Source organism: Mercenaria mercenaria, chromosome 15 (assembly GCF_021730395.1).
Source record: "Mercenaria mercenaria strain notata chromosome 15, MADL_Memer_1, whole genome shotgun sequence".
In the NCBI taxonomy this organism is placed as follows: domain Eukaryota; kingdom Metazoa; phylum Mollusca; class Bivalvia; order Venerida; family Veneridae; genus Mercenaria; species Mercenaria mercenaria.
Window position 1 is genome coordinate 16,416,452 of NC_069375.1, and position 13,246 is coordinate 16,429,697.

Below are 13,246 nucleotides of genomic sequence, written 5' to 3' on the forward strand. Positions count from 1 at the left end.
GGTGTGCTGATAAAGAATGTCAACCAGTTTGCAGTGTTCAGTACAGTGTAGTTGTTGTCCTATTTTGGCATTATCTCAGCAAGCCATATATATGTTGTGCTAACAATGGCATATTCTACTGGAAAAGCTGGTAATGTTTTATCTTAATATAGCAAAAATTCTAGAATAATTCTCATACACCTTGTACACCTACCAATAGTAGTATTAAGCTCACTTTTCTAGGAAAAATAAACATTTAATTACAACATAATCTATTTGTGCACTTTAGAGAAATCATGTCTGGTTGTTTTCTCAGTTGTATAAAATTGGTCACCTCAGCATAGAAAGTGGGTAAGTTGTTTTTATGTAAACCCTAATTATCGTGCTGGACACAATTGACAAAATCAGGGGACAAAAGTTGGCTCTGATTTACTTGTATTGACTGGAAGAAATATTCTGAGGATGAATGGAATTTTCTGTTAGGTTGTCATGCAGGATGAGTGCACAGTTACTGGTAGAAATTGGTAATGTAATGAATGTACCAGTTCATCAGACAATCGTTGATGAAGTAATTGCACAATGCTGCTCTAATGTCATACTTTAAAGGCTGTTTATTACTTAATCCAAATGAAACAGTAGGCTAGTTGGTACTTGCAGGTGCCCATTTGTTGCTCTGATGCATGTGATGCCAGATAGTCTTTGATTCATAGAATTGATACACTGTTGTTTACAAAAAATGTCAGACATCCGAATTGAACTCTCGCAGGACGAGTAACAGTAACTGTTGTTAGTCACTAGTTCAACAGGATGAGTTGGCTCAGAAAAACTTTTCTCCCTGAAAATACTTATTGCATATCATAGTTACCTTTCTTTTAATGACTACATACCTGTACTTGTTAATTTTAGGCTGGACTGTAAAACTGCTGTTCTTTCTTTTGTATGTCCATGGAAGTCAAGGTAATGATATATTTTAATTGATATGTATTTCATGTTGATATAGATCATTGTATTATCGTACCTTTGGTTTTTATGCGAGCAACAAAAAATGATATAATATAATTATGAAGTGACTATATTAGGTATAAAGTGACTATATTAGGGCTGTTGGAGTCGCGTATATCTGTTCGACCATAATTCTTTGCTGCTCCATATTTTCTGAACCGCTAGGAAGATTTTCATAAAACTAGCATCGATTATTAACCTCATCAAAATGATGTGCAGAGTGCAACATCCAAGGTCAAGGTCATGCTTGGAGGTCAAATAGCTTAACTTTATGTCTGCTCCATATTTGTCTAAACCACTTTAAAGATTTTCATAAAACTAGCTTTATACATTTACCTTATCAAGATGACATGCTAGTGGATGAACAAGGTACATATAAGTCCAAGGTCAGAGTCACATTCAAGAGGTCAAAGCTTAAATATAAAAGCTTAAATTTGTGTCTGCTCCATATCTTTTAAACTACTGGGAATGTCTAGATATCTACTTCAAATGTAGAAAATTAGGGTCAAAAATGTTTTAACTTTACTTGATATATAAATCATGTCAAAACATTCACTTGAACTCGGACAATAATATATATTGTTTGATGGTTTGAACTACTGATAACTTGGAGAAATTTTGCCAGTCCCGTCGAGTTTGAACGAATGAGGTTTGACTGTAACTTGTTTATGTAGCACCACATTTCATGTACAGTAATAACAGTCAATTGTTGAAAAATACTTCCAGTTATTTTATTGGTAGTACATATTTATACTGTATTGAGATGTACATGTAGTAAGTGTATACAATTTTAAATGTAATGCGTAATACTGTTAACACATAAACTTGTTAATTTTATGTTTACATTAACTGTATAATATAGTGATTGTTTATATTTTCATAAGTGAAATTTGGGTCTAGTATAGTATTAACTTCATACAGTTGATATGAAGAGTGAACAGCCTTGGTCACTAGGTCATCCAAGGTCAAGGACATACTTAGGAGATCAGAAATCAAATACTGTTTTCAGTTTGTGACCACTCCATAATATTATATTCCTGAAGGATTTTCAGAAATGTAGCATCAACTGTTTACCTTGACAAGATAAAATGCAGTGCTCAACCCAGCTCTGTAGGTCAAAGGTCAAGGTCATACTTGAAGGTTAAATAACATGAGCACAGTGTATTACTTTTACTTGTATCAGAGTGGCATCTTGGGCATTAATCAGCCATAGTGATACCTCTATGTTTTTTTAGTTATGTTTTAAAAAAATAACTCATTACCCTTACAGAAGAAAAAGGCCTGCTGCGTACTCTTGCTGTGTACATACAGCGTATATGATGCGTACATGATGTGTACTGAAATCAATAGTACGCAGGATATACACCGCACATACACCAATAGTACGTTTGTAGTACACTTTTGACATGCAAATGAGCCCGCCCGCTTAGCTCAGTAGGTAGAGCGTCGGTCTACGGATCGCGGGGTCGTGAGTTCGATCCTCGGGCGGGGCGTATGTTCTCCGTGACTATTTGATAAACGACATTGTGTCTGAAATCATTAGTCCTCCACCTCTGATTCATGTGGGGAAGTTGGCAGTTACTTGCGGAGAACAGGTTTGTACTGGTACAGAATCCAGGAACACTGGTTAGGTTAACTGCCCGCCGTTACATGACTGAAATACTGTTGAAAAACGGCGTTAAACCCAAAACAAACAAACAAACAAAATTGACATGCAAATGAGCTCTGCCGCGTACTACTTGCTGCGTACATGCTGTGGACTACATAGTACACAGGATGTACGCTGGAGGAATTTAGTATGCGGGAAATAGTACGCAGCATGTACGCGGCACATACACTTTTCACATGCAAATGAGCCTGCGGTGTACTACCCCTGCGGCGTACATGCTGTGTACTCCTGCGGCGTACATGCTGTGTACTCCTGGCCCGAGTCCTGCGGCGTACATGCTGTGTACTCCTGCTGCATATATGCTGTGTACTCTTGTGGCGAAACTGCTGTGATAATGTAATTTCCTTACCCCACCAACTTTCGTATGCAAATGCTGATCATTTGGACAGAAAAAAACAGAAAAAAGATAAGTGACATGTATCAATAAGTATTTACCCTTACCAAAATAATGTAGATTGATGTTATCAAATAAATGAGTATGCTTTTCTTCATCCACTTTTCAATGAAATAAATCAGTTTTTGTAGCATGTAATTTGGTAAACATTTGAAGAAAATGGCGTAACTGCATCAAGGGGAAACAACTTTAATGCAACTAAATATAAGTGTTATGATTTATTATAGACGATGTGTGCGTAGTATGTATTTATTTTGATTAAAATCCATCTGAGAACAATCTAGGACTGGAATTATATAAGCATTTATACACTTTTACGTCCGTAAAAAGTAGCGCACCAAAAAATTTTGGATTGATTTTTTCCAATGGGGCGAGCGCAATTAGCCAAAAACGTTCTGAAAATATACGAGCGGCAAATCCGATGAACAACCTTTTAATTTGGTGAGGCCTTAATGAGTTAACATAATGAGCATTAAAGCCTTTATAAAACATGATAGAATGGTGTTTTGCTTAAGAGTATTCAAATAACAGTGAGAGCTATTAATTCTTCTCATTCGGGCGCTGTTGAGGCATTATCTTGGTAATTATTTCATGTATTACAAAATGTAATACAACGAAGTTCAAATAAGGCTTTTCAATTATCCAAGTTAGAAAGCTCCAGGATTAATTCAAAATGAAAAAGAATATACGGTAGATCTATTTTTACACTGCATGTAAGGTGCAGCTCAGAAATCACTAAGATGTAAGCTTCACAAATGAACATTGCAAATAGTCTGGCAAATTTTCATTGTTCAGAATACCGGTAATCTGAACTATTCTATGCTATTAAGATAAAAGTTACTCGGAAATCAAGTTCTTGCTTCCAAAAAAAAAAAATGTACAAGTCCTTCCTGCATGAAGTGTACTTCAGACTTTTACCTAAAAAAAATTCAAAGTATGAACACCAAAAGAAAATGAACAAGTCCCTCCCGCGTATATGAAGTTTACTTCAGACTTTAACTTATAAAAAAAAAACTAAGTATAAATGCCAAAAGAAATTGTACAAGTCTTTCCCGCATATATGAAGTGTACTGCACAAATTTCAAAGTATCTGCGGTGTACATGCAGTGTACTATTTTCTTGTACAAGTTCTTCCTGCGTACATGCAGTGTACTCCTTAAATTTCAGTCTGTGCTGCGTACTTGAAGTGTACTAGTGACCTCCTGCGTACATGCTGTGTACTCGTCGAAATAGTACGCGGCATGTACGCAGCATGCGGTGTATGTAAAATGTACTCCTCTGGCATACTACTGTGTTCGCGGCATATACACAGCAAATACGCAGCATGTACGCCACAGAGGCTTGCTTCTGTAAGGGTAGCTTTAATATTTTTGTATATTTGTTTTGGGTCAAGCACCATTTTTCAACAGTATTTCAGTTATATAATGGTGGGCAGTGAACCTAATCTGTGTTCCTTGATTCTGTACCAGTACTAACCTGTTCTTCCAAAGTAACTGGCAATTTCTTCACATGAATCAGAGGGGGATGATTTCAGACACAGTGGTTTTGGAGAACATACACCTCACCTGGGGGCTGAACTTACACCCCCACAGTCTGTAGATATATGCTCTCCCTGTTGTGCTAAGGGGATGGGCTATAATAGTGAGTAATAACACTATGAGAGTGATTCCACTAAATGAATTTCACTGCTTTGATCTTGGAAATTCATAAGATTTATAAGAAAGTGTAGAAAGTAATTACACCAGCTGTTATTTGGGAGCAATCTATCTGTTCAGTTTGTATATATAAACAGGTCTAAGATGTCATCAGTGTTCTGGAGTGACAGACCCCCACTTCTGTTCTATGGTTGTACACTGTGCTGCTGATGAGGTAAGATAATCTCTCTACAAACAATAGGTTTGATATGTCACCAGTATACAGGAGTGTCTGACTTCGACTATAGTTCTATGGTTGAAATTTGGCTTCAGATGAGGTAAGATCATCTATAGAAACTTGAAATTTAAGATTCCATCAGTATACAGGAGTGACTGACTTAAATGACGAACATTGGGCTTCTAATGAGGTAAGATAATCTCTATACAAACATAAAGTTTTCGATGTCACCAGCATACTGGAGTATACAGGAGTGATTGACAGGGTTATTGGTCAGTGGTAGTCCACTGTGCTGGTTATGAGGTAAAATATCTCCGTATAACATGAGGTTTCAGATTTCAATATACCACAGTGACTGGCTGTCAGCGATGCTTTTTTGTTTGAACATTACTGCTTACTTGCTTGCATTTTGTCAGAATTATGGCCCTTTCTGTACCTAAGAAAATGGAATTTCTTAATTAAAAATTTTTGTTTAGGTTCACTTTACTTTAATACTATAAGAGCAATATCTTTGACACTTTGCACTGCATACTTGTTTATCCTTATATGATTACTAAGTAGGTCAAGAACTTTAACTCTTGCATGCATTTATAACAATTATGGCCCTTTTATAACTCATAAAATTGTTTTTTCTTGGTTATTATAAGCTAGACTTTTAATAAAAATTAGGAGGGTTATTGCACTTGCCCCGGCCTCTGCACTTGGAAAAGTTTTTTTTATGAAGTCTTAAATATCTTCTTTTTGTCGAGCCCGCTTGCGAAAGCGAAGACATAGTTGTCCAAATGGCTGTTCGGTGTATGTGCGTGCGTGCGTCCGGATTTGTTTGTCCGGACCATAACTTTGACGTGCATGGAGCAATCTTGTTTATATTTGGCCTGAATGTTAACCTCAGTGAGACGGAGTGTGATGCGCAAACCGCAGGTTCCTATCTCAAAAGTCAAGGTCAAACTTTGAGGTCAAAGGTTAAATTCAATAATGACTTTGTTTGGAGCATTTCTTCTTCATGTATCGAGGGATTTTGATGTAACTTGGCACAAATGTTCACAACCATGTGACGGAGTGTCGTGTGCAAGAACCAGGACCCTAGGTCTAAGGTCAAGGTCACACTTAGAGGTCAAAGGTCAGATACAAGAATGACTTTGTCCGGAGCATGGGGGGATTTTGATGTAACTCGGCACAATTGTTCACCATCATGAAATGGAGTGTCATGTGCAAGAACCTAGAATTACTTCCCTTTGTTGTTACTATAAATAGCTTATATTGTAACTTTTTTATTACTGGTCGTAGGGAAAAATCAATTTTCTGTAATACAGTATGCATGTTGCATCCAATTTTGAAGTGTATTTTGACCTATCTCTTCTGGTAAAGATTTTTGTGTGGACTTAGATTTTTTTTAAAGATTTACTTCCCTTTGTTGTTACTATAAATAACTTATATTGTAACTTTTTGCATTCAGTTTTTATTTGGCATAAATGTTTGCCTCAATGAGACAGGGTGTCATGTGCAACTCCTAGTCCTTTTGACAGCTGGTGGGCTCGACATGCTGCCCGTGGGCATCTAGTTTTCTAAGGTCGTTGAATTGAAACTTGCTGTACTTGCTAGTAGTGATAATGTTCATGAATGTGACAAGTTTACCTACAATATTTTCAGACCTAGGTCTGATTTTACCGTGGAAATTTTAGTTAAGTTTTTATAAAGTTCAATGTTTTTTTCATTACATAACATATTCAGCTGAAACTTGCTGTACTTATCCATTGTGACAATATACATTACTTTGACAAGGTGTATTACAATACCCTCAGTATTTCCAGGGTTTTGCCCCTTATAGATTTTTTGTAAAGTTTTTCAAAGAGTACAACACACTGTTTTCAACTATTGTAGAACCTATGTGAAAACTTCACACTCAGGTTTCAGGTAATAACAGAAGGTTACGACTCTCAAGTACAGTTACAATAACATGAATGTTAACAAAATTTTATCCCGCTTCCTAGACTTAGCAAATCTTTGATGAAGTTTTGCGTACAGATTGCTGTTTCTAAAGTCAGTGCAGATATATTAAATGAAACTTTTTACAATTTATTCAGGTGGATAAAACATGATGAAAGTTGCATGTCCCATAACTCCGAAATTATTATCTCCCTAACAAGTGCAGGTACTTGGTTGAAATTCACAGAGATGTTCAGTTCATCTGAACAAGATCACAGCATCAAGTCTCATAACTCTTACATGAATTTGGACAATATGATTAATTCTTAGGTGAGTGCGGGAGGTCATGGGTTCGATCCCCGGCCGTGTCATACCAAAGACATAAAAAATGGTACTAGTAGCTTCCTCGCTTGGCGCTCAGCATTAAGAGGATAGTGCTAGGACTGGTCAGCCCGGTGTCAGTATAATGTGACTGGGTTGGGTATCATGCCACGTGTTTACGGCGTGATATTCCAGTGTGGCAGCACTATAAAGTTGGGCATTGTGCTCACTGCTACAAGTAGACACCGTCGTTTATATGACTGAAAAATTGTTGAAAAAGACGTTAACCCGAACACACACATAATTCTTAGATAGAAATGCCATTTTGCTCACAAGCCTTCAGATAAGATAGTTGAGCATGCTGTCTTGAGAGAGCTTTTGATTTGTTTAGGTTCACTTTCCTTGAATACTATAGCTTTGAAACTTGAATACAACTTTTGTCATCAATGGATGAGTAAGAAAGCCAAGAGTCAATTTTTTTCTGATTATAATCAAGATAGCATACCTCTGAAAAATAACACAAGTCTAAACATGGTTGTTAGGGTTATCCACGGACGAGTGCCTAAGGTCGCTGAATTCAAATCACTTGCCCCACAATCATGTGGGTTTGAACCTCACCTGGGGCTTTGAATTCTTCATGTGAGGAAGCAATCCAGCTGGCCTACGGAAGGTGAACGGTTCTACCAAGGGGCCAGCCTGTTATGAAATAATGCAGGGAGGGCACTTGGGGGTCATCCTCCACCATCAAAGCTGGAAAGCCACCATATGACCTTTAAATGTATTTGTGCAATGTTAAACCCAACAAAATAAATAAATACAAAATGTACTAGGTTTTTTTTCTACAGAAAATGTTACTAATTTACACCATGATGGTACACCCCAAAAAAGACATGTAAGTATTAAAACAAATTAAGGTTTTACTGTAAATATTTTTATGCTCCCTGCCCTACCCCACCTCTTTCAATAAGTGTGGTATTTTTTATTGCTCGTTGTCTGTAGTCAGTCAGTCTATTGGTCGATCTGTTGGTAGATCATTTGGCTTGTGATCAATAACTAAAGAATGCTTGAGTCTCCAGTAGCCAAACTTCATAGGATGATTGCTGGTAAGTCTGTAGATGATTATATTGCTATAGAGTTTAGTAGGTCAAAGGTCAAGATGACAGTTACTTAGATACTTACAATGGTAAAATGAGACAGAAAATCGGGCCTGATCAGTATCTCAGTAAAACACTGGGTCTTGTGGCTTTATAACTTCATAGGATGATTGCCTTTGTCAGTAAATGATCTCACCTGTTATTGAAGTCATTTGGTCAAAGGTCAAGGGCTCAGCATACAAAACCACTTACATTCCAACAGATAACCTTATGTTGTACAACAGCTGTTGTTCTTTAATATTAATAATAAAAACCCATTTTGTTCATTTGGTTACCTGTATCTGTTTTAAATATAAAAAATAAATAAATTAGTTTTGAACCCTTGAAAAATAGTGTCAGGCTCGGTTGTCCACTAAGTTGACATGACATTCCTTGTGCTCACAATATCTGCTAACACACTCAAATAAATAGTGATAATTAATATTGATACCAGCAATTTCTTACTTTCAAAACTTCTTATTATTAACATTCAGAAAGTATTACAATTACTGTATGAGGCCAGAGAACCACATTATTTCTTGAAGCTTCTGTAGGCAACTGGAATTGTCTTTTCAGCTGTTTTTCTGCTACAACTAAATGTATAAAATTCTGTAAATACATGTATTAACACTTTGGTGCCATGTGATCTCTTGTATCGAGATAGTCATTACCACCTGTAGGCAACTGTAATAACTATCTGTAGGCAACTGGAATAACTACCTGTAGGCAACTGTAATAACTATCTGTAGGCAGCTAGAATAACTATCTTATCTGTAGGCAACTGGAATAACTATCTGTAGGCAACTGGAATAACTATCTGTAGGCAACTATAATTCTGCTGGTGACTTTCCCATACTTAGGAGATACTTCAATTACTGACACCCAGGAATCATGTGATTTCTTGTATCCAGCTGATCATACCCATCTGTATGCAGCTGGAATTTTTTAGTTTGTCTGTTTATGGCATACACGTACATAATACTTTTGATTACCCGGTCACACCCTTGAATCACATAATTTCTTTAAACCAGATTGTCACAGTCACCTGTAGACAACTTCAATTGTTCTTTGTTTGTTTACTCTTGCAACCTTAACCCTTTTAGATACTTTTTAGATGTAATTCAGCTTGTGGATGTTCTTGCAGGAATGTCATACAGAGAAAGTGATAGGAGAGGAGTCTGCCGTATTTTATAACTCAGGATGTCAGAAAATCCAGGTATATAACTATTTATTCAAAATGACCTCTTGAAGGATTTTGCCAAAACTTAGATTATTTGTAAGTCTTTTACCTGGCTTGCAAGTTTGGGAAGTTAATGCTGTATCCCCAGTGTTGGCATCAGCCTGCTTAACAATTCAAGGCAAGGTCATAAGATGAATGAAATGCCTTACCTATGACAAAGCTAATAGAATGGCATAGGTTCATAGTTCTTTTGTAATGCAGAAAGTATGAACTTCCTATGTGTCTTTGCCATCATAATGCCAAGAATGTGAACTTCATTATGATATTAATTTGCCATTGTAATGTGAGAGTATGAACTTCATGCATGTCTTCCATAATAATGCCAAGAGTATGAACTTCATGCATGTCTGCCATCATAATGCCAAGAGTATGAACTTCATATATGTCTGCCATCATAATGCCAGGAGTATGAACTTCTAGCATGTTTTTGCCATCATGGTGTCAAAAGTATGAATTTCATATGTGTCTTTGCCATGATAATGCCATGAGTATGGACTTCCTGCTAAATGTCCGTGACATCTTAATACTGAAAGTATGTACTTCATGCATGTCTGTGATAACATAATGCCAAGAGTACGAACTTCATGCATGTCTTTGTCATGATAATGTTGTGAGTATGAACTTTATGTTTATCTTTGCCATTATGGTGTCAAAAAGATGAACTTCATACATGTCTTTATTATTAAATTTTTGACAGGTTGAAATGTAATTATTTCAATCAGATTTTTTAAAATCATCTTAATTGCTTTATTTATCTCACCAGTTATGTCAGTTAGCAGCAAATGGCAAGAGAAGTGACTTACATGTATGTGAAGGTTGTTGTGGGACTGACCTGTGTAATGCTGAACTATGTCCTGCTAGTAACAGTAAGTAGAATATATGTACAGCCAATACGTGTATTGTTGAAATATGTCCTGTTAGTAACAAAAAGTACACTGTACTGCTAAACTTTATCCCTGCTAGTAAAAAAATATAATGTACTGTTGAAATGTGTCCTGCTATGTAATTTTGCTTATAAAGTTGCATTTTCTTAAATTCCATCATCTTACTTGTAAAAAGATGTCTCTATTTCATTATATTTGCCTTTCTTTTAGATGTAAACAGACCTGTTTACTACAAGTTTGTTTTATTAACACCAAGTGTACACTGCCATGCAAAAATTTACTGCTTAACAAAACCTGAATCAGTAAGTAGCCAACTGGTTGCTTAGTTATAACTGCTGGAAATGTCCATAGGGAAGGAACTCTCTCCCAGATTCCCTTAGTGCTACACCAAAACCTTTGATTTTTACATTTCTATGTTTCAGAACTCTAAATCATAATATATCCATATTTTCCTCCTGTATGAAAGCATTTATCTTACTTTTGATTTTACCATTCACCTTATTTTCAATGTAATATTTACCATTATTACATATTGTAACATTTACCTGTATTATTCATTATACCATAGGTACATCTCCAGGCATACAATGCTATCAGTGTGATCAGGTAGATTCTCCACAGGACTGTCACAATAGAGTTACCTGTGCTGATGGGGAGGTAAGACAATAATTCATTCATTACCTAGAACAAGTTGAAAATCTTGTGTTGATTTTTTACCGAGACAAGTGGAAAATTAATTACCTCAAACAAGTTAAAGTATTTAACCTCAGAAAAGCAGAAAGTCTGTTACATAAAATTTGAAATCTATTACAATGTTAATTATTGATTTGACAAAAATATATTTGCATGTTTTTCCAAGTAAATTTATATATTACCAGGTACTTTTATGTTTCCGGGTATATTTATATATATTTTGTGGTGCATTTATATATTTCCATGTACATTATATATTTCAGCAATGTATTGTACAGGAGTATGCTAATGACAAGATGGAGGTGAAATACAGTCTCGGTTGTGAGACCAAACAGGTTTACATTTTTAATCTTTTGGAAGAAAATAAATGGGACATAGAAGTGGTTCATCCTTCCAGCTATCTTTCTGTCACATTTTATGTCTAATCCATACTTTGGCCATCCATCAAGGGATTTTTGTATTACTTAATTCAAGTGTTCCAATCTAGAAGACAGCTTTTTCCATATAGGTTTGAGACCCTTTGCTCAAATTTAAGTCAAGGTCATGCTTTGAAGTAAAAAACATTTGGTCAGTTTTTAGCTCGACTTTTCGAAGAAAAAGTAGAGCTATTGTACTCGCCCCGGTGTCGCCGTCGCCGTTGGTTAAAGTTTTTGATAAAGTCAAATATCTCTGTAACTATCAAAGCTATTGACTTGAAACTTAAAATATTATTTACTATCAAAGTCTACACTAGGAGAAACAATCCCCATAACTCTGATTTGAATTTTGACAGAGTTATGCCCCTTGTTAACTTAGAAGTTTGGTTAAAGTTTTTGATAAAGTCAGATATCAGTTACTGTCAAAGCTATTGACTTGAAACTTAAAATATTATTTACTATCAAAGTCTACACCAGGAGAAACAATCCCCATAACTCTGATTTGAATTTTGACAGAATTATGCCTCTTTTTAACTTAGAATTTTTTGTTAAAAGTTTTGATAAAGTCAAATATCTCTACCGGTATTACTATTAAAGCTTTTGACTTGAAACTCAAAATAGTTATTTACTATCAAAATCTACACCAGGAGACACAATTCCCATAACTCTAATTTAAATTTTGACAGAGTTATACCCCTTTTTAACTTAGATTTTTTGGTTAAAGTTTTTGATAAAGTCAAATATCTCTGTTACTATCAAAGCTTTTGACTTGAAACTTAAAATACTTGTTTACCATCAAAGTCTACACCAGAATAACCAATCCCCATAACTCTGATTGAATTTTGACAGAATTATGCCCCTTTTTAACTTAGAATTTTTTGTTAAAATTTTTGTTAAAGTCAAATATCTCTGTTACTATTAAAGCTTTTGACTTGAAACTCAAAATAGTTATTTACTATCAAAGTCTACACCAGGAGACACAATTCCCATAACTCTGATTTGTATTTTGACAGAGTTATGTCCTTTTTTTTACTGGCACAGCTCTAATTCAGAGTCAAGCACTGAGAAAAGTCGAGCGTGCTGTCTTACGGACAGCTCTTGTTTTAGCTCAGCTATTCGAAGAATATGGAGAGCTCTACTACTCACCCTGGCGTCAGCATTGGTTAAAGTTTTTATGGAATGGTAATATCTTGTATACCATCAAAGATATTTACTTCAAGCTTGGAACACATGCTTATTATAACAGTCTCTACCTGTTAGCAAGGTTAGAAATTAGTTCAGAATTTGTACAAGTCCATGTTTTGTAAAAACTGTTTGACATGTGGCATTGAAAATTTGAATACTTGTTTTTTTAGCTCACCTGTCACAAAGTGACAAGGTGAGCTTTTGTGATCGTGCAGCGTCCGTCGTCCATCCGTCCGTCCGTCCGTGCGTGCGTGCGCCAGTCTGTAAACTTTTGCTTGTGACCACTCTAGAGGTCACATTTTTCATGGGATCTTTATGAAAGTTGGTCAGAATGTTCGTCTTGATGATATCTAGGTCAAGTTCCAAACTGGGTCACGTGCCTTCAAAAACTAGGTCAGTAGGTCTAAAAATAGAAAACCTTGTGACCTCTCTAGAGGCCATATATTTCACAAGATCTTCATGAAAATTGGTCAGAATGTTCACCTTGATGATATCTAGGTCAAGTTCGAAACTGGGTCACGTGTCATCAAAA

At 35.9% G+C, this 13,246-nt stretch overlaps 1 protein-coding gene across 1 annotated transcript in view; it reads left to right on the plus strand.

Annotated features, from left to right (window-relative positions):
• Nucleotides 1-13,246, plus strand: part of LOC123545841 (uncharacterized) — a 34,171-nt gene continuing 20,925 nt past the window's right edge. The window contains exons 1-7 of the mRNA XM_045332142.2: nt 1-130; nt 886-936; nt 4,837-4,913; nt 9,441-9,512; nt 10,300-10,402; nt 10,989-11,077; nt 11,377-11,448. Coding sequence (XP_045188077.1) covers nt 106-130; nt 886-936; nt 4,837-4,913; nt 9,441-9,512; nt 10,300-10,402; nt 10,989-11,077; nt 11,377-11,448 — 489 coding nt within the window. The 5' untranslated portion in view covers nt 1-105. The remainder of the gene's footprint in view (nt 131-885; nt 937-4,836; nt 4,914-9,440; nt 9,513-10,299; nt 10,403-10,988; nt 11,078-11,376; nt 11,449-13,246) is intronic.